The sequence below is a fragment of the Podarcis melisellensis genome (assembly GCF_964234715.1).
Source record: "Podarcis melisellensis genome assembly, chromosome: 4".
Taxonomy (NCBI): domain Eukaryota; kingdom Metazoa; phylum Chordata; class Lepidosauria; order Squamata; family Lacertidae; genus Podarcis; species Podarcis melisellensis.
The window spans coordinates 22,123,260-22,144,255 of NC_138531.1; the positions used below are offsets into that span (position 1 = coordinate 22,123,260).

At 40.9% G+C, this 20,996-nt stretch overlaps 1 protein-coding gene and 1 long non-coding RNA gene across 4 annotated transcripts in view; one reads left to right on the forward strand and one right to left on the reverse strand.

Moving 5' to 3' along the window:
• Nucleotides 1-15,675, forward strand: part of CLYBL (citramalyl-CoA lyase) — a 183,172-nt gene extending 167,497 nt beyond the window's left edge. For all 3 annotated transcript variants that reach the window (XM_081908259.1, XM_081908260.1, XM_081908261.1), the window contains exons 7-8: nt 3,621-3,745; nt 15,292-15,675. In XM_081908259.1, coding sequence (XP_081764385.1) covers nt 3,621-3,745; nt 15,292-15,387 — 221 coding nt within the window. In that variant the 3' untranslated portion in view covers nt 15,388-15,675. The remainder of the gene's footprint in view (nt 1-3,620; nt 3,746-15,291) is intronic.
• Nucleotides 1-20,557, reverse strand: part of LOC309368350 — a 29,523-nt gene extending 8,966 nt beyond the window's left edge. Inside the window, exon 1 of the long non-coding RNA XR_014167717.1 lies at nt 20,449-20,557. This is a non-coding gene — a long non-coding RNA (uncharacterized lncRNA). The remainder of the gene's footprint in view (nt 1-20,448) is intronic.
• Nucleotides 20,558-20,996: the final 439 nt, after the last annotated feature.

Below are 20,996 nucleotides of genomic sequence, written 5' to 3' on the forward strand. Positions count from 1 at the left end.
CACCCCTCCTTTTGGGGGGACTTCCAGCAGTCTTAAGGGACGTGGGTAGCGCTGTGGGTTAAACCACAGAGCCTAGGACTTGCCAATCAGAAGGTCGGCGGTTCGAATCCCCGCAACAGGGTGAGCTGCCGTTGTTCGGTCCCTGCTCCTGCCAACCTAGCAGTTTGAAAGCACGTCAAAGTGCAAGTAGATAAATAGGTACCGCTCCGGCAGGAAGGTAAACGGCGTTTCCGTGCGCTGCTCTGGTTCGCCAGAAACGACTTAGTCATGCTGGCCACATGACCTGGAAGCTGGACACCGGCTCCCTCGGCCAATAAAGCGAGGTGAGCACCACAACCCTAGAGTCGGCCACGACTGGACCTAATGATCAGGGGTCCCACAGCAGTCTTAGCCAAGCTTCAACTGAGCTGGGATAAGCTTGTTACTCCAGCATCCTCGCCCAGCTGAGCCAGAGGTCTGCTGCATCCTAAGCTACTCAACCCAGCTGATCTTGCCATAGGATTGCACCCATGTTTTCAGCCATCATTTTGAAGAGCAGTCATTGTTTTTAAAGGGTCTTGTTTCCTGGCAGTTTACCACTTACGAGTCTGCGTAACCCACAAGTTTTATTTCGGGATGCTCTCTGTATAAATGTCTTATCGGCTGTAATCATGTTTACATACATAAAAATTGTAAACCCTGGAATGACACTTTAACAGCTGACTTAGTCATTATAGCTACTCCATTGCAACATGCTGGGAAGCTAGATATAAATATGAAACACTATAGGGTTCCCCCCTTTTTTTACAATCCTTTGTAGAAAACAAAAAATGACACCATCATAGAATTACATAAAAGACTTGACAGGTATTGATTTAAAGCATGATATATCAAATGGTACTGCAAAAAGGATTTCATGGCCATAAATTTTAATGCCTTCCCACTCTGCAACCTCTCTCTAACTTGTCAATAACAACTGTTTGGTTTATAATATTTCCCTTGTTTCTCCATGACACTAAGGTCCATTATACACTTGTTTGGGTACACAAGGTGTAACAAAAGGCAACCCAGGCCATAAATCAAATGGTGGTGTTGTTGTTTTTTTACTGAGGTCACACATTTAAACAGGTTAAAGCCCTTACATTATATATCATCACTGCAAAATACATTTTTTAAAAAACTAATTGACCAGTATTTCAGGCCTTCTTTCTCACAATGCTGAACTTTGTCTTTAAATGTATATTTTCTATATTTTGTAATGAACTACTTACACGAAATTCAGTTTCTAAATTTACATTTTGTCTATTACAAGTAAAGCAGAATAAAAACTAAAACTATGGTATATTCACCGTAGTGGTATAATTTGAAATTTCTCTCAATTTTAGAAAATGACACTTCTTTCTGCAGATAGAACAGATTATTGAATTACACTAATTTATTCAATGTAATTGCTTTTTTAAAACTAGGATTTTTAAAGATGTGAAACTTATGAGAGCATCTCAATCTCACATTATGAATATTCAGGTTGCGAAAAGTAAAAATGTAATTAAAAATAAAATATGATGAAGCATCTTGTGGTATAACTTTCTAAGCTATGTGCTGTAGCTACAAAAAGTACCTTATTTGCATAGAATTGGTTTCAGTTTTATTTTTATTATCAAGAATAAAACTGGAAAACATCAAAATTCATTGAACAACAAATCGTAGAAATAAAGGCACACATTCTTGCAATTCTTTTTCTTTACTTTCTTATTCATAATAATTTCCAAGTTTTCATTTGAGCTTCTAATTTTGTGTTGCTTAAATGTGCCTCTCCCTGAGCTGCAAAATTTTTAAATGAATTAACAGACTATGACTTTTTGCTAATTGCTTCCCTGGTTTTGTACATTTCAAAACAGTTTGGGGAGTTGCACATTAATGTAAAGTACTTCTGCAAAACACACACAACTCATTTATGGCAACTGAACATTTCTGAAATATTGTTTGCGCCCAAAAATAAGAGTTTGAGTTTAATGCTCAATATTATGAGCCATGTCATTATATTTTTAATGAGGGCAAATCTATTGATAGTTCTTTGCAAAACCTTCCTAAGAGTCTCTTGAAAAAGATTCAGGTGTGGGTGTAAGAATCCATTTTAATGTAACCAAATAAAATATTAGGATACTCATAATATGCAAACATGTATGCAGAAAAGAAAGCTCAACCTGAGTTCTTATTTTGTTGCTATTTTTCTTATTTTAATTTTTTTTTTTGAAGCCAAGTCCCTTTCTTTCTTTCACATGAAGAGGTGTAGCATTTTTTTAAAAGTTACTGTATGATTTCCCCTCTACAATTATTCACTGTTAGAAGAATAAAAATGTTGTAAGGATCTACAGGAATTCCATTTATTAAAGAAATCTATATTTTTCTCATTGAATATCAAATCGTATTACTTGTAATGGGTACTGTCTATTAAGGCTTTCTTTAAACTTCAGCACAGCATAGACCGGTTTAATGTAGTTCTAAAAGATTTTTGTTTCTTCTTTTTAGCCCCACTTCCACAAGAAAAGCATTATAGTAGCACAGTACTTATTACTCAGTTTAAAAGATAAACACATGGCGAGGAGAGCACAGAATATCTTACAGAAACTAATAAAATTGTCAAATGAAAAAATCAAATAAATGTGGATTCCTTTTGATTTAATTTTATTTAACTTTTCTGAGCCAGTAGGATGGGACTGGAATGGGGGTGACATTTTAAAAGGCACCAGCCCACAGGGAAACTTCCTCTGTGCAAAACCCATTGGGTGTCAGGCAACTTCATACAAAAAGACTTCCATTTGATCTCACCACCTTGTTCGCCCAGACCTGTTCTAGAGGATCCATTAGATTTTAGGCAAGGGCAGGGGTTTCACAAGGAATCTGTTCCATCACCGATGTCAATTTCACTGGTGGGCAACAAAAGTTGGATTTCACTCACTGATGATAGCCAAATTCTTGAGCACCTCCCATTCATTTCAATGGGGCTTATGAAGGAGAACTTTTTGGTGGATTATAGCCCATATTTGTAAAGGTGAATTTGACTTGCAGATGGGGCAATCTATAAATTTAATAAACAATAAGTTGGTGCAGAATGTTGCTAAAACATAAATCCTAACACGAGGACAATTTAGGCTGCAATCCTGTAAACATGAACCTGGGAATATGCCCCACTGGGAATAATGGAACTTAGTCATGTATTAAGATTGCACTGTTAGAGAATAATTATTTGCAAATAGAAAAACATGCAAACCGCATAAAAGCTTTATGCTTTGGTGGTAGATCTTATTTCCATCATTTCCCTTTTTAACAGGAATAACGATCTTCTAAAGTCTGGCTATATCTTTTATACTATGTTTGAATAGGTGGCAGGGAGGGAAAAAAAGCCTGAAATGCTAGTCACATCTATTTAAAAAAACAGAGTTGTTATGTCTATTTTTAGCTCATTTAGGATAAGGAGAAGCATAATTTAACAATGAATGGTGTGTGTGTGTTTTTTTAAAAAAAGAACCATCGAAAAATGAGAGTCGGTGCAGTATTTGAAAGCCTCAAGTGATTGGAACATTTTGCTGGAGCATCTGTTAGTAAATGCTTAACTCTGGGGTTATTAATCTTCTTTGTAGGTAAGCAGGTGATTCACCCTAATCAAGTTGCCGTTGTCCAGGAACAGTTCTCACCAAGCCCTGAAAAAATTATGTGGGCAGAAGAACTTATCACAGCTTTTGAAGAGCATCAGCGCATAGGGAAGGTAAACCCCTTTTTTCATACTGTGTTTCCTTTATATATAATGTTTCAAATGGAAGCAAATTTTAAAGTGTTTTCAAGTTATCATAAAGGGTACATAACATCATAATATGTATTATATAGAATATACACTAGCGTATATTTACTCAAAAAAAATAAGTAACTTGCATTTTGTTGAAAGAAAAGCCATTTTATATCAAAACCTATGACTTGTTCGTTTTAAATGGCAGTTTCAGTCATGTGTCCTGAGTTTTGCGTCTTGTCTTTCGTACTTTAAATGATACACCTTAAATTCAGATGCATTCTAAGAACATGCCTTTTTCTCCATGATTTCCCTGATGCATCAGATTTGTTGGAATTAGCTGGGTTCTTGTTTTCATTTGTTCCCAGTGCTTTTTATACTGCTGTTCAGTATAACAGTCGTATTGTGTTGCATTTTTGTTTTAGTGGTTTTGTTTTTTGTTTTTATCTTGTATACCACTTAAGAGATATTTTTTAAAATATTAAGTGGTTTATAAATGCTTTTAAGTAAATAAACAATGTAGATAGTGCACCTAGGGATCTAGTTAGTTTAATCAACTCAAATAATACTATTATATCTGACTAAGATATTTTATAATAAAAAAGTAAGAAAAAAACCCCCACTAATTCTGTGCTGCTGTATTATTTATTAATTCCTCAGACTGCTTTCATTTCCAACTAACTTCAAGAAAACAATCATGTTTGGGTTTTCTTTGTCTTCTTCCCACCCAACTCCTAAATAGGAGAGACCAATTATTGTTTTTTACACTTTGAGAAACTTCTGGGTGTAAAGCTCATTTGTGAGTCAAGTTTTCCATGCTATGAGACTCTATGAGACTCCTTACAGAATTGGACATCAGCTGATTGCAAAGTACAGGTGGAAATTTGGAATTATTATTTTTCAGAACTTATTTTTGGACTGGAGGGGTTGTTTGGATAGAAAAGAAAGCAAATTACTTCTCGAATATGATTGTTCCTAATTTAGTGCATCATTGAGTCTCCTGTTTCCTGCTCTGTGGGTTTCTGCTATGTAAACATTGCGGTGGTGAAGCACAATCTGTCTTCACTTTGTGCCAGTAACACTTAAATTAGGGGTCGCCTGAAGGAAAATTTTATGCTCGTTGCAGCATTGTCGGCTAATTATCTTAAAGGTTATTTGCTATAATGTAGTTTGCCACTTTGGGGGGGGGGAGGGGCAGGGGAAAGTTGCAATTAAATGTGATTCTTCTAGCAAGAGCCAAAATCTGAAATGGTTATCAAGCCAGCGAAGTTTCAGTGTCCAGAAGTGCAGCAGAGAACGTGTGATTCTTTCTGTGCAATTTACACAATATTTAATTGCCAAGGAAACATCTTTAGCAAATCTGAACGCACACAAGAGATATTTGTGTGTGTATATGCATAGGCACTTATTCCTGTCCCTTACAAACCCCACTAACGCATAGATTGCATTGTGAAAATATATGGCGATAGTTTCACATGTTTCTATCCTGCTAGTGCGTGCCAAACGACCCATTCCCGCAATATGACTTTGTTTCAGAAATCCACCATATTCCCATTTTATCATCAAACCTACTCCTTAGAATAAACTGATTGCCATATACCCATAAGAAGGCTTCCCTTCTATCTTAAGCCATAGTTTATCACATAACTATAACTCTAATGTCAAACCCAGATGCTATATTAAGGTTCATAGAAATATCAATTTGCATATCTTTCGTTTTGATCACCTTATTTCATATGTTTAAAGCCTCTAATAAGTGAAACATTTTTTAAAATATATATATGCTAACAGCTTTTTAATTTTATTTTTTTGCATTTTCTCTGTACACCTGTTAGCAGCCATCTCTCTATACCCATCTGTGTGTGTACAGTGCCAATAGGGTGTACATATGGCAGCTAACATTTTCCAAGGACTTATGAAGACTACACAGAAAGACAATGTGGGGAGTGATCAAAGAGGCAAAATATTTATATTTACTGCTTTTGCACTGGGGAGCCATAAACATTTTCCATATGAAAAGCCTTGCTGGGCTATCATTTTATACCACTACGCACCTGACATAGGACAAACAATGCAAGTTTCTTCTAAGTTCTTCCAAAGATTTTTATACTCACCCCCCTAATTGCTTCTTAGATGCAGCAACTGATTTGCAACGATCTTAGAATCAATTGAGGAATGTGGCACGCAGTTAGGGTAGACTGATAGTTCAAAAACACTTTTGCAATGCACACAACCCTGTTTAGCCTGCTGACAATTGAATGAAATTTGTGGAAATAGGCAAGTTCTTTGCCACCCCACCTTTGACTCCCAGTATTTATAAATATGACACTGGCCATTCACTGTAGGATTAAATTTTGACCTCATCAAAGCGAGTGAGAGCTCTGCCATTGACTTCAGCAAAGAACTGTTCTCACCAAAGTGAGGAGATACAGGATGCTGTTTGATCAACATTTCCTTAAAACATCTTATCAGTGTGTGTATTGCTGTATTTAAAAACCTGACACTTAAGAAGAGATCTGGGTATGTATGATTGCTTAATTTTCCCAAAGAACTACTTCTCAAAACGGGAGACATGTGTGGCATGTCCAAAGAAGGCATTAAAATTTTCATCATGATTTGAGCCTCCTGGTCCTGGAAGGTTCCAGTTATGTATTGCTAATATATTACTTACTTTTCCTTACAAGAAAACCAATGCATAGATACCACACTGCCAGCAATTCTGCAGTCTCCACTTTATTCCTTCCTGTTCCTTTCACGAAACCAAATCTTTAATTTCAGCAGAGCTAAAATACTATTCTGGCTTGACACTGTTAAGCTTTCCATGGTGTGTCTGTGTGTTATTAATCAAAACTGAAAGCCTGGAAAAGAAAACCCGAAATGCAAAGGATTAGAGTGACTAGTTTGCTCACAGATAAATTGCTGGTCTTGAGCCTCTGGGATCACAGTTTGTTGTTAATTGGAAGTTCTTAGTGAACAAAGTTCGATGCCCTCAGTCAACAATAGTTTATATTAACACACAGCAATCGGGTAACACAATTTATCAGAGTTTGGAAAGTACAGAGCAGCCGTTGTTGAAAGAATCCAAGCTACCCTCCTGCCTCTTAGTACTTTTTACTACACCAAACCTTTCAGTCACCAAACGGAAATCAGAAAGAAATTGAGTAAAAAATAAATGGCTATTACAGTAACAGAAGACAACTTACATTATGTTGAGGTAGCAACTTCAGATTTGCTGTAAATGGGATAAAAAAAAAATTGTTTTTGTTTCTTTGAATGTTGGAAAAATTCAACCCATAATTCAGCCAAACCAGTCAGTTACTTTTAACAAAATGTTGAAATGTTTATACACTAATGTATCACTTATGCCTGTGTTTCATTTATAGCTCGTATATTTCATTATATCCCATATTCACATAGCTTCCCCCCATATTGACAGAAATCAATAAACAAACACTATATTTCACGTGTATTATAGTGCTAATTTTGCTTAGTTCTCCTTTTTCCTTTTTTTTTAAAGCTCCTGAAAACATCACAGTATAAATTCTGTTAAACTGTAAGCAATACAGTGATAAATATATTCAGAGGTAATATTACTAAGCATTTTAAAGAATTTTATTTGTAATAATTAGTACTGCCTGTCACTATGATAGCAATGCACAACAGAAGTGCAAGAATAATATTTTTATTCAAAAAGAATAGGCAATTATGCTTTTTAAAATAAAAAAATATTGTGTTATTTATGCATGTTCTATTCTGTTTTCATCTTTAATAGCCTTTATAACTACACAGACACCCGTTAACTTTTGAAATAAAATTTTAAAATCTATTTTTGAATCAATTGTCACTCATTTTCAACAGAGAATAGCAATGTGCTCGGGTTGACCAAAAGTTATCATTTGCCTAGTCCACCTAAGAAGGTTTTCATGCAGAAACAAGTTTATATTTTGGGAGCCCTAGACATAAATTGGAAGAACAGTCACATTTATTTTTATTTATTTCATAAAATTTATCAAAGCTGTTTACAAAGAGAGGATGAGCATTCTGATGTTAATCTGAATTTGTACTCCCTTACCTGCATAATATACTAGCAAACTTATTTACACCTGACTAGGGATGGATCAGGGCCATTATTCTGAGGAAGGAAGTCTTAGCTATATGAATGCAGACCAGGATCCTAAGACTCTAACAGTCTAAAATGAAAGTTGGAAAATATGTGGTACAGAAAAAGTTTAGAAGCAAGGTAGTGTAACTACCATTTGACAAGTAGTTTCTGCTCACTTAACCAAAGTACCTCCAGTAAAATAACAGTGGAAAAATGTAGGTGACTTTATGATAAATGGTACCATGTTAGTCAAGCAATACACATTTGTTCCTACAGTGAGCTGGACACCAGGAGATATGGGGCAAGTTCTTGAATACCTGGCCAAGGAAGATTTTGTGTGATCACTAAGTGAGGTTTCAGTGCTCCACACAGATCCTTGTCCTTCCCCAAGATTAAAGTTCTCAAACTAAATTATGTAACTGAGTAAAAACAATAGAATACATTATGCAAAATAATGCAGATGCAGTAAATGAACTTAATCTGTATAATATATGTTGGTTACAGAATCCATCCATTTTAGCTCAAAAACTTGCTTTTTGTTTGGGGTGCACACAGCCTTGGGGCAGCTCAGCCACAGAGAAAGTGGGTAGCAACGGGCAACAAGCAATCTCATAATCTTAGTTTCCCATCTGTAAAATGGAAATAATTGCCACACTGGCGAGCTATGAAAATTATAAATAAGAGAAATAATAATTATGAACCACTCTGATCCTTACAGATGGAGTTGGTTCTATGTCTTCTCAAATAAAATAATACATACAGGAGCCACTGTGGTGTGGGAAGATATATAAAGGATAATCACTTTATCAGCTGCTAGTTAGAGGGTTGTGCAATACTTCTGGGGTACATGGAAAGCTAGCCCCCACTACTGCTTTCTGTTAAAGCTAGTAGAGACAACTGAATACTGGATCCTATTATCACTTGTGGAGTCATACCCTGACTGGCCAGTTTATCATACCCTCTGCCTTCTTCAACATGTTCTATATACATCCACATTACCTCTTCTTGACAGAAGTCAAGAAAGTAGTTTTTACACAAACACATCCACAGTGAAAGATGTTTCACACCCATATCTCCTGGAAAAAGCATGTGGTCCAGCAATTATATTCATTCATGCAGGCTCCCAGAGGACTTGTGGTTGGTGTGGAGAGAGCTTAACCCTGAGTCCCAGTTCAGATGATACAGTGAGCCAAACCTTGGCTTAGCTCAGGACAGCAAAAAGGACCAGGTAGGAGCAAAGGGACGCGGGTGGCGCTGTGGGTTAAACCACAGAGCCTAGGACTTGCCGATCAGAAGGTCGTTGGTTTGAATCCCCGCGACGGGGTGAGCTCCCATTGTTCGGTCCCAGCTCCTGCCAACCTAGCAGTTCAAAAGCACGTCAAAGTGCAAGTAGATAAATAGGTATCGCTCCGGCGGGAAGGTAAACGGCGTTTCCGTGCGCTGCTCTGGTTCGCCAGAAGTAGCTTAGTCATGCTGGTCACATGACCCAGAAGCTGTACGCCGGATCCCTCGGCCAATAAAGCGAGATGAGTGCCGCAACCCCAGAGTCAGTCACGACTGGACCTAATGGTCAGGGGTCCATTTACATTTTTATAGGAGCAAAGTGTCTGCAAGCTTCTCCTCAATGCGGTCTATCCAAGTCAAGGTTCATTTGGCTTAGCATATTGTGTGAAACTGGCTGCAGTAGCCAGTGTCTTTCCACATAAGATGGAATAGGGCAGAGAGGGGGGGAAACTAGGCTTCAGAGGCTCACAGAAGAATGGAGGAAACTGATGTGGTCGTGGTGGTGGGACTGAACAAGCCAAAATACAGCCTTTGCTTGAAACCAACAACCACTTCCATCGTACCTGCATGGCTGAATCCAAAATACATGGTTTTCATTGTATTTGGAAAACCTTGTTTCTAAGCTAAAACCATTCCCAGGGTACCAGTGATCTACTCTTAAATCCCAGGATGGCCACTGCTCTCCTTATCTCATAATGGAACAGCCACTACTTTCTGATAAACACTGATCAACAAAGAGAAACACACCCAGGAAACTGAAACCACAATCTGCTTGGTGCCCTATTCCGTACAGTAGGGCAATGGGTTAACTGGTCTCAGGTAGCAAAGATTACCATGTGAAACTGCTTTATGCCAGTGAACCCATTGATCCATCTATCCCAGCATTGCTGGCAACAGTCTTCCAAGTTCTCAGCATTTCATAGCCCTGGCTATCTGGCCATTTTAATAGCAATTGAACCCGAGCCCTTCTGCATGCAAACCCACTGAGCCTAAATATGGGGGAACCATGCAAAACGTATTCACCCTGTTATTGTTTCCCTCTATCCCTCCCTTGCCTCCAAACCTGGATCCCTGTAGAACTGGAGAAATATCAAGGGTGTGGGGGTGGAAATGTGTATTTCACACTCTGCTCATGGTGGCAGGCTGAGCTGCTGAGCATGATAGGATATAGATTTGGCTTGCAGCAAGAGCGCTGGAAAAGCATACCTTCCAAACCTTAAATATCTGGTGTGTTTTTCCCCCCAGTGCTCACAGGTACAATGGTGCTCAGCTGCCTTCTTTCTTTCTTCCTCCAATGCAGGGTGTAACAAAAGAACTAATGTTCTGGCCAGATGGCCTTCTTCGGGGCATACTGAGAGCACTCAAAGGAAAGCAATACAGCCTAAATATCATTTCAGCTAATTTAAGTGGCAGCAATCCTGCGTTGATTTTTTCATTTCACTGTATTTGGCATGGGTTTCGCTAGAATTAAGCGCCCGCGCCTGCCACAAAGCTTTATCGGCCGAAAATTGCAACGTTTTGTTCACATTCGGTTTTGTGGTTCGGAAGATGACTCTGAAGCTAGAGGAGACTCAGAATGGCTTACAAAGACATTTGTCCTGCCTGTCACTACTTTAGCCTTATTTCTTTGAACCCCGTTCCTATCTCAGCCCCCCTGGAATAACACTGGCAATAGTTTAAATTTTGGAGACTGGGATCCTTAAGATGTATACCTATTTCCTATATATTTATACCACCTTGAGAAGATAAAAACCATCTCAATGAGGTTTACTAAATAAAACAGTAGCTGAGATCCAGAAGTACAGTGGTACCTCGGGTTAAATACTTAAATCGTTCCGGAGGTCTGTTCTTAACCTGAAACTGTTCTTAACCTGAAGCACCACTTTAGCTAATGGGGCCTCCTGCTGCCGCCGCGCCGCCAGAGCACGATTTCTGTTCTCATCCTGAAGCAAAGTTCTTAACTTGAAGCACTATTTCTGGGTTAGCGGAGTCTATAACCTGAAGCGTATGTAACCTGAAGCATATGTAACCTGAAGCGTATGTAACCCGAGGTACCACTGTATACATGAGAGGCAGTGTTACTGCAGGACAGGGTTAGAACAAAACCACTGGCGATCTGCATTGAGCTCGAATCCCACCCTCAACTGCTAACTTCCTACCCCTGTTACATTCATAATTTAGGTGCACACATGTGAATAAAAACAATCCAGTTAAGAGAAACTAATATTGATGTTCAGGTTCTGTGCACTAGCACCTCTTCAAAAAGAGCATGCCCTATATGCTTTCACTGGGTCTCTGGCCTGGATTAGGGATAGGGGGCGCTGAACCCCACCGGGTGGCCTCCCTTGTCCCTGGCCGTTGGCCATGCTGGCTGGAGCTGATGCCCAACAACAACTGAAGGACCAGTTCCCCCACCTAAAGCCAGTTGGCTTTAAGGTAGTATTATGTAAATAAGCAATAACGTTTAGAATCCCGGCCTTCAAAACCTTGAGTCATTCATAGATCAATTTCTTTTAAACAGAAGTTCAGGGTGGAGTTCCTAGAAGCAGTTTAATCACTTATAGGAGATCCCTAATAAACACAAATTACAATCCATGTATTTTACTAGTTTCTCTTGTGGAATTTGTAAAAACTCCCTGAGTTCAGTTCCTAGAAGCATTATTTCCACCTAATTCCCTTCTCTATGCTAATCTTATGCTTTTTGCCCGGAAATCCATATCATGTACCACCATTGTTACTCCTATTATGCCAATGTAAAAATATAAAATCTTTCTGATTTTGTACAATACTGCTCTCTTTATCGAAATCTGGCTTTTGGTAGGAACCTTTTCCCCATTCAATGTGTCCCAAATGTAGTCTTGGTTCAGCCATGATCAGTGGCATCTGAATAGAACCCTTTGGGCAGCCTGCAGTTACGATTAAATACATTTGTGCTTAGAACCCAACAGCAGCAACCCAGGATCCCAGTCTTTTATCTCAAATGGTAGCATTTCAATTTTGGTGGAATCTACCAAGGAAAGTGCCCAAAAGGCCCAAGCGGACAATGTCACTGGCACTTAGTTTACAGTCGTACCTCCGTTTACGTAACCCTCTGGTTACAAAAACTTTGGGATGCACACGTGGCAAACCCAGAAGTATTTTACCAGGGTTCGGCCCGCGCGCATGTGCAGAAGTGATCTGCGCATGCACAGAAGCGGTCCTAAGGTTGCGGAAACCTTGGGATCTGACCAGACCTCCGGAACAGATCCTGTCCGCAGCCGGAGGTACCACTGTACTTACAAATGTCTATCCCACTTCTCTCAATGCAGGTCTCAAAAGCTGTTTGCAACATTAAAATATATAGCTAAGTCCGTACAGCATGAAACTCTTAATCTCCGGGTGGTGGGTTTGAGCCTCACGTTGGGCCAAAAGATTCCTGCACTGCAGAGTTAGACTAGATGACCCTCGTGGTCCCTTCCAACTCTACCATTCTATGATTCTTATTATATTTAATAGGACTTACTTCTGAGCAGATAGTCATAGGATTGCACTGTAAATAAATTTAATTGAGTTTGCTGCAGGAGACAAAACTTAAAACATTTTTGACTCAACCTTCTCAATGCTGCAGATCAATGCTAGGAAAATATATTTCCTACTCTCTTATTAGGATTTTTAGTGATTTCCGCCCCCCAGCAAACTTATCTAAACCCACCAGAAAACCGAACATGTATGCACTTTAACCCTCATTTGATTTCCTTGACGTTTTCTACACTACAGTTTCCTCCTTTAGGTTTCCAACCTATTATTTTAGTAATATGGTTCCAGGAGTGCAGTTTGCTTAAATTGGTGCTTTCTAAAACGGCAGATACTACTGGGATCAAGTTTTCACTGTTACATTGCATGTGAATTCTTGCAACATTCCCCACTACTACCCCACAAAAAGGAAAAAGAAAACAGTCTCAGCTACTGAAGTGAGGATTTACAGCAAAATTTCCAGTTGTACTTATGAGGGCAAGTATGCAGTGAAGGTTTAGCCGCCTTGAACGTACAATGCTTAGAAAGGCAGAGATAAATAATAATAATGAAAATGATTGTTCTTCCTATCTGTAGATCTGTGCATTGTTCTGAAGGCGTGTGCAACTAAAAAGCTATTTTATAATATTTTGTTTCAGGCTAACTTTTTGTTGTAGTTATCCAGCTAGACTTAAGGATTTCTTTGTATTTCTCTGTATTCAAACAAGAATGTTAAATAATGATAAAAATCCAGTAAGAGAGAGGGAAAGAAGGGATAGATATGATGATCCTCATGGTCCCTTTCCAACTCTACAGTTCTATAATTTTATGTCTTAATATAGCAGTAATAAATGATTGTTGCGTACTAAATGATAATTGTGAGCTACAAAAAATGTGCACTTCGGAAAAAATAAAATAAACCTCAAAACGTCTTGCATTAAATAGTCATTTGGATGTAGTGAATTACTTTCAGTTGTACTGTTTTTCATAATTTTTATTTTTTTATTGTGCACCCATTTTAGGAAATTGTAGGTTATCCATCTGCATTAGCCATTTGGCTTTCCTAAGCAGTTTGGAAATCCATGCTATGCCACTGGTGTGCCTTATCTCTATGCCTTTTCAAAACAGTAGGGTATTGCAGGGGGTTTGGTTGGATTAGATCAGTGATGGCCAAACTTGGCCCTCCAGCTGTTTTGGGACTATAATTCCCATCATCCCTGACCACTGGTCCTGTTAGCTAGGGATGATGGGAGTCGTAGTCCCAAAATGGCTGGAGGGCCAAGTTTGGCCATCACTGGATTAGATGATCCTTGTAGTCCCTTCCAACTCTACAATTCCATGATTCACAAGACGTGGCTTATTTCCTTTACCAACTGTGGCAAAACTTTTTCTCTTACATTGAGAGAGAGATCAGCATTATCAATGAACCACACTCATAGCTATTTATAGAAAGAAGCAGACTTAAATCCAACCAGAGTTTCGTATACTTGAACTCATTTGGGAGCCCACAATCTCAATTTAGCCATTCGCAAGGCTAGGTATGTACAATGGCAACATATTGGGCAGGGAAAGATTCACTGTATACCAAACTAGAAATTTCACCAGGTTCATAAATATTAGACAAGCCCCCAAACACCCTTCTAAAACAGAAACAGGGAACCCAAGACTCTTCAGATGTTGTTGGACAGCCCCAGCCAACATGGCCAATGGCCAAGGATGATGGGAGTTGTAGTCCAGTAACAGCTCAAGAGCAACACATTCCCCACGCCTGCCCTGTAATTGCTGAGTTACAGGTAACCGGTAATGTTGATGCAACAGGTAACCCGCAAACCAGTTTGAAAATCGCAAATTGGCAGCAACAACACTGCGCCTTGGAACAGAGTACCAAGTCCCCTTACTCCTGCTGGTTTCAATCCCGCGGCAGATTTTTGCATGGCAACACAGCTTTGCCAGCCTTCGAACTAGTTCAAAGTTTTGTTGCTGGAGAAAATCCCTGTGGGGAGCAGTAGTATATTATTAAAAGTCACTTTCCCAATTGGTAAAGACAGGTGCTTTGTCGCAGGAGGGGAGGGAATTGCCAGGACACATTAACGCTGGCGTGAGCTAGACATCATCTGTGATAATTGTGAGCTACTGTTCTTGTTCACCCATCTCAGCTCAGTTTTTCCTGGGGAGTATGAAGGGAGAGCTCCCTGACCCAGGGATCCAGGCCAGCAGTGTGCTCTTTGCTTCCCCCTCTTCAAGAAAGGGACAAGATCAATCATACTGGTCCTCCAACCCCCAGTTCCACCACCCCATCCCAAAAGACAATGTATTTCATCCTGTGGGTCATTTCTGACTCTGGCTCGGAGGTAAATATATGTCTTTTTCTACGCACAGTGGTTTTTTGTTTTGGTCTTTCACACGCTCACATCTTTTGTTTGTTTTTCGTACATTTCCCTTTTATTATTGTCAGTGCCTCTTGGCTTTTTTCTAAAGCCAGCAGAAGACAACGCGGTTTGATTCATGTGGGATCTAATGATTCTTGTCTTGCGGCAATGTATGAAAAGCTAACCCAAGCCTGCAATTTTCCTTTCCCAAGGTCCCTTTTAAGATGCTGATGGTCTGGCATTTGGTATTTTCTTTCTGTTTCTCTTTTTTCTTTTTCCAGGGTGCCTTCACTTTCCGAGGCAGCATGATAGACATGCCATTACTGAAACAAGCCCAGAACATTGTTAGTCTTGCCACAGCCATTCAGAAAAAATGATCTGCTAAATGAAGCTTCCCCCTAGAGAGGCTCCAGGAGCGATTTGAAGGCGGATAATATGATAACTGGGAGGAAGAAAAATGCAACCGTTCACACTTCGACAAAACACTGTTCACCTGCCCTTGAACATTGCCATATATTTTTCTTCCTTGTCATGGACCATATATTGGAAAGATCAGAGCCCTTTTCCCATTGTACTCACTTGTTAAGACGCGGCTGAAAACAGAGATCGACTTGTGCAGGGAACGGATCCATTAAAAACAACAACCAATGAAATTGGTGCAGAAACCCAAGTCTGATTAATTTTTTACTGTAAGATTTCCAGGCGAAGGGGAATGATGAGCGGCAAAAAAGGGGGGGCAGAGTTCTCATACCCTTTACAATTGTACCTTGGATCCCAAATGCCTTGTGACTCTAACGTTTTGGCTCCTGAATGCCACAAACCCGGAAGTGAGTGTTCCGGTTTGCAAATGTTCTTTGGAAGCCAAACGTCCGACGTGGCTTCTGATTGAGGGCAGAAAGCTCCTGCAGCCAATCAGAAGCAGCATCTTGGTTGTCAAACGTTTTCGGAACGGATGCCATTCGACAACCGAGGTACGACTGTATAGAAGGGGGAGGTAGAGTTTGTCATACAAAAGAGAAAACCCATCCCTCCAAAAAGTCCTTCTTCTGTACAACAGTGGCAGCAATCCTATACACCCGGGGTAGGGAACCTGTGGCCCTCCAGATGATGTGGAACTACAATTCCCATCATCCCATGCTGGTTAGGGATGAGAAGAGTTAGTTGGAATCCCAACAACATCTGGGAGGGTCACAGGTTCTGCACCTCATTCTATACTCCCTTATCTGGGGGTGAGTTTATTATTTATACCCCACCCATCTGACTGGTTTGCCCCAGCCAATGTGGGCAGCTTCCAATATAGAGCGTAAGAAAGCATGAAACATTAAGAACTTCTCTATATAGCACTGCCTTCTAAAAGTTGTAGTTATTTATCTCCTTGACATTGGATAGGAGGGCGTTCCACAGGGTGGGCACCACTAATGAGAAGACCCTCTGCCTGCTTCCCTGTAACTTCACTTCTCGCAGTGAGAGAACCACCACTAGACATGTTCTGTATAGGATTGCAGTGTTTGAAAAGTACAAGATCCCTGTTTTCCTTTGCAGCCAGTCACTCCAGTGGAAAACAGTAATACATTTGGCCACAGCAGCACTTATCAGAAGGAAACCAGGACCTAAGTCCATAGTTATAGTGATCTGAGCTCTCGGGGTGCTGGTCTATAAGCAACTAAAACGGCCCCATCCACATACAAGAGGGAGGCATAAGCAGGTTTGTGGGGACTCCAAGGTTTACAGTAGTAGTTTAAAACTTTAGGGGGGGAAAGCAGCCAGGGGGTGGGGAGAAACCAAATGAAAATTGAGCATGCTCAGTGGGCCACAGAATGCTGAGGGTTTGCTGCAGCAGGGAGGACAGAAAACAGGATGCTAGGGGACTGCAGAATGGAATGGAGTATCCTGGGGAAAGGAATGGCTCGCTGGAACCCTGAAGAGGAGCAGTCCACGCTGCAACATTTTGCAATTTCCTTCATAGATTCCTTTGAATCCATGGTAAGCTGTTTCCCAACTCCAGCCCAAGTGGACTCCTGCAATCTCTTTAAAAGTTGCAAAGGGGGGAATTCAGAGAGGGAGGCCATATTTATGGAAGTTCCACACTACAACTTTTGAAGGTAGAGGAATCCACTAGGTTTCTGCCCTCCATAATTCTTCCCAATTTAAGTCACTTAAATCTGAAGGCCTGTTGCCTGTTGGATTAATCCAAAATAAACCACCACTTGCTTCTGTAATGATCACCACTAATGGATTTGATTCACCATCCGTGCAATTAAGACCAAGCGTGCAAACTCAAATCCACTTAATATGGATTAGCTAACCCCTTCAGAAGCCTGCAACCAACCCCCTTTGCCTCTAATCCTTCATGATGATGGGTGCGTCACAAATGTTGCTTTACAGGAGATGCATCACAAGGGAGCTAGAGCGGAATTAGCGTTGCCCAAGACAGTGCTTTTGAGTCAGGAACAGTGCTAGAAGCTCAGATATGTAAGTTAGGCACCAAATGGCTCTTTAAACCAAGGTTAAAGTCACCAAAATGGAATAGTTGCCATTTGGGGGGTAAGACAGTTCTAAAGTCTTATTTTTCAAATGATGGACTGACTGTGATTGATTCTCAGTTAAACATTCAGAGGACTACCTTGAGCTAGGTTAAAAACTTTGAGAACTTACAGAAAAGTCACATTATCCAGGCACAGTCCACAAAGATATTGGCTTATTCCTACCAATCTTTCTTAATGGTGAAAAAGATCATTCATAACGTAAGAATATTATTCACATCTGTGAGCAGGGCAGTGGAGTGGGGTAAGTGAAGACAAGCTTCAACTACTAACTATAAGGTTTTCACTGTTCCTGCTCAGGCTGCACAGAAAAAGCATTTTGGTTCCAGAAATTCATTCCAATCATGCAGATAGAATACAACTGATAGAATTCCAAAGGATAAAGGATATTAGTGTGTGAAAACAGTCCAGATCCAATGATACCCAGGCATGCACCTCCAGATGATGGAGGTATCAGGTGCTATCCTGGCACCCAGACATCTTCACTTGGTCTCAAGTGGCCAATAGCCAGGTTCAAAATGCATCTGGTGCCTAGCTAATTTTGAACTGCGCCATATTTGCCTCTCATCAGACCTGGAAGCAGCACATTTTCACCATTCTGCCGCGACAGATACACATTGAGCAACTCAAGCCATTGCATGATCCGTACATGGCAAGCAATTCGCTCTCTAATAATGTACATGGGAAAAGGTTTTTAAAATCAGCCTTTAAAGATAACTATTCTGCCCGTTAAGTCAGACCATCAGGTTTCCCTCAACGTCTCCTGCTTTGCTTTCACAATTCCCACAAAAGTAAAGAGCCGCTGAATCTCAAAAGTTCCAATGGTTGGTAGGCTCTTTTTCCTAGCTTTCTGAAAACTAGGGCTCAGTAGCATTTTCCAAACTTTCATGCCACTTAAGCCCCTCCAGATAGCCAGACTCCAGTACCTCCCAAACCTTGTGGGGAAACAGTTCTCTGCTTTTCCATTAAAGTTTATTGGCAAGGGCAGATTCCGAAATGCATAAACAATTGGGAGTAGAGAACTATGGGTGGTAATTGCTCGATATTGATTAATCCATGGTAGCAGTGTGTGACCTTGTGTATGTACTCAGAAACATTTTGTGGAAAGAGAGATTAAAGATCCAGAAGCATAACACATGAGACTGCCTGACTACTATCAGATCCTTAATCCACTTCGGCTGGGAGTGGGGAACCTGTGGCCTGCAGATATTGTGGTGCTCCAGCTCCCATCAGCCCCCAACATGGCCAGTGGGTCAGGGACAAAGTGCGTTACAGGCCAGCAACATCTGGAGTGCCAGGTGTTTCCCATCCTGAATCTAACCCAGTAGTATGTGCTCTCACAGGCAGTACCTTCAGCCTGGGGCAGAACCACATCCCAGCCCTGCTATCAGATTTAACAGCTGAAATTGAGGAGCATTTCAAACAATGGACTGACTGTGATTGATTCACAGTTAAACATCTGGCTAGTTCAGAGGACAACCTTGAGCTAGGTCATGGGCAGCTGTCTTCCTCCAAATCAAGTGCTGTATTTTTCATTTTTCGCTCTATAAGACGCACCAGACCATAAGACGCACCTAGTTTTTGGAGGAGGAAAATAAGAAAAAAAATATTCTGAATCCCAGAAGCCAGAACAGCAAGAGGGATCACTGCACAGCAAAAGCAGCGTTCCCTCTTGCTGTTCCTGGCTTCTGGGATAGCTGCACAGCCTGCATTCGCTCCATAAGACGCACACACATTTCCCCTTACTTTTTAGGAGAGAAATAGTGAGTCTTATAGAGCAAAAAATATGGTATATAAAAATAAATAACCAAACACATTGCAGGTAGCTTGGTTCTGCCCCACCCTCCAACATGAATCCTGTCTACGCCCATGAGCTAGGTTAAGATCTTTGAGAACTTAAAGGAGAAAAGTAACGACCCAGGGACAGTCCACATATATATTGGCCTATTCCGACCTCTTTCTTAATGCTGATTGCTCCTGCTCAGGCTGCACAGAAAATCAATTTGCTACCAGAACTTCATTCTGATTACGCAGATAAAATTTAACAGATAGAATTCTACAGGATGGCGTATTGGTGTGTGAACACAGTCCAGATCCAAGGATCCCCAGGTGGTGAATATGTCAGGCACCATCCTGGGACCCAGGCATCTTCACTTGGTTGCAAGTGGTTGAAAGCCAGGTGCAAAATGCATCTGGCTAATTTTGAACACTGAACGTGACACAAAGGCTGGCAACATCAATCCTGCCATGTGGAAATCCCTTGCAGACGACTGCAGTGCCTGGAGACTGGCAGTCAGGTCGAGCATCCACAGCAGTGACCAGAGGAGGAATGACCACTGGGAGGAGTGCAGAGAGAAGGCAGGCCATGGTGCATCTGCAGCAGCACAACCGGACGCCTTCATGTGCCCCAGCTGCGACAAAACATGTTTCTCCCATGTCTGTCTCTACCATCCAACAGCCTGATTCCACCTGCAAAGGCGCACTCCTCCATTGCCTCCCAAGACAGATCACCACCACCAGAGCTACATATGGCCCTCCCCTCCAATGCCAGATAGAACCAGGCCAATAGTTCAAGGCCAGTCCAAGACATTTTGTTACTGCAGTCAGAGCCCAAACACACCTTTGCTAGGACCAACACTTTTAAACAGACTCGCTAGGCCATTCATGCACCAGCTACTGCCTTCATCTATCCCCACTCTGATGGCCTTGCCTGAAGCATGTCACCTTGCTGCTTGGCCAGACAACCCACGCAAGAGCCCAACTATGACGCCGGGGCAGGGAACCTTCTCCAACTAAGGCCACTTTCCTTTGTAGGCAACCTTCCAGAGACCACAGGGCAGTGGTGGGCGGGGAAAGTAAAAGTGGGTGGAGCCACAAATGCTAATTTATTCACACCTTCCTCTCTAGCCTCCATCCAGGCTATCTTTCATGCAGTCAAGAGTCCTCTTTTAAGAGCATTTGAGCTGGAGGCGTTGACAGACCTTTGCTTCTCTAAGCATCATCTAAATAAAAAGGGGCAAGTTCAAAGTGTTTTAAGGGCAGAGCTATTTAAAGCCAGAAGCTTAAACACGCTCATTAAGAAGAAAACCCTACTGTCTTTAGTAGTAATGATTAATGAGTAAACAAGATTGCAGGGGGTTGGACTAGATGACCCTAGGGGTCCCTTTTCAATTCTACAATTTTAGGATTAAAATAGTGTTGTGGCTGGGACTCTGAACTTACTTTAGTATTCAGATTATCTCTTATATCCTTCCCAGAGTTGTAAGTGGATGGGTTCAGAGAAGCTGGGTTTTGAACCTGGGAACTTTTGGGTGTAAAAGCAAATGGTCCACCGCTGACCTAAGACCTTCCCCCAAAACAGTATAAACTCAGGAAGCAGGCTATCAATGTATCCACTAACTGGCAGCAACTCCCTCCAGGTTTTCAGTGTTTCCCACCTGGGG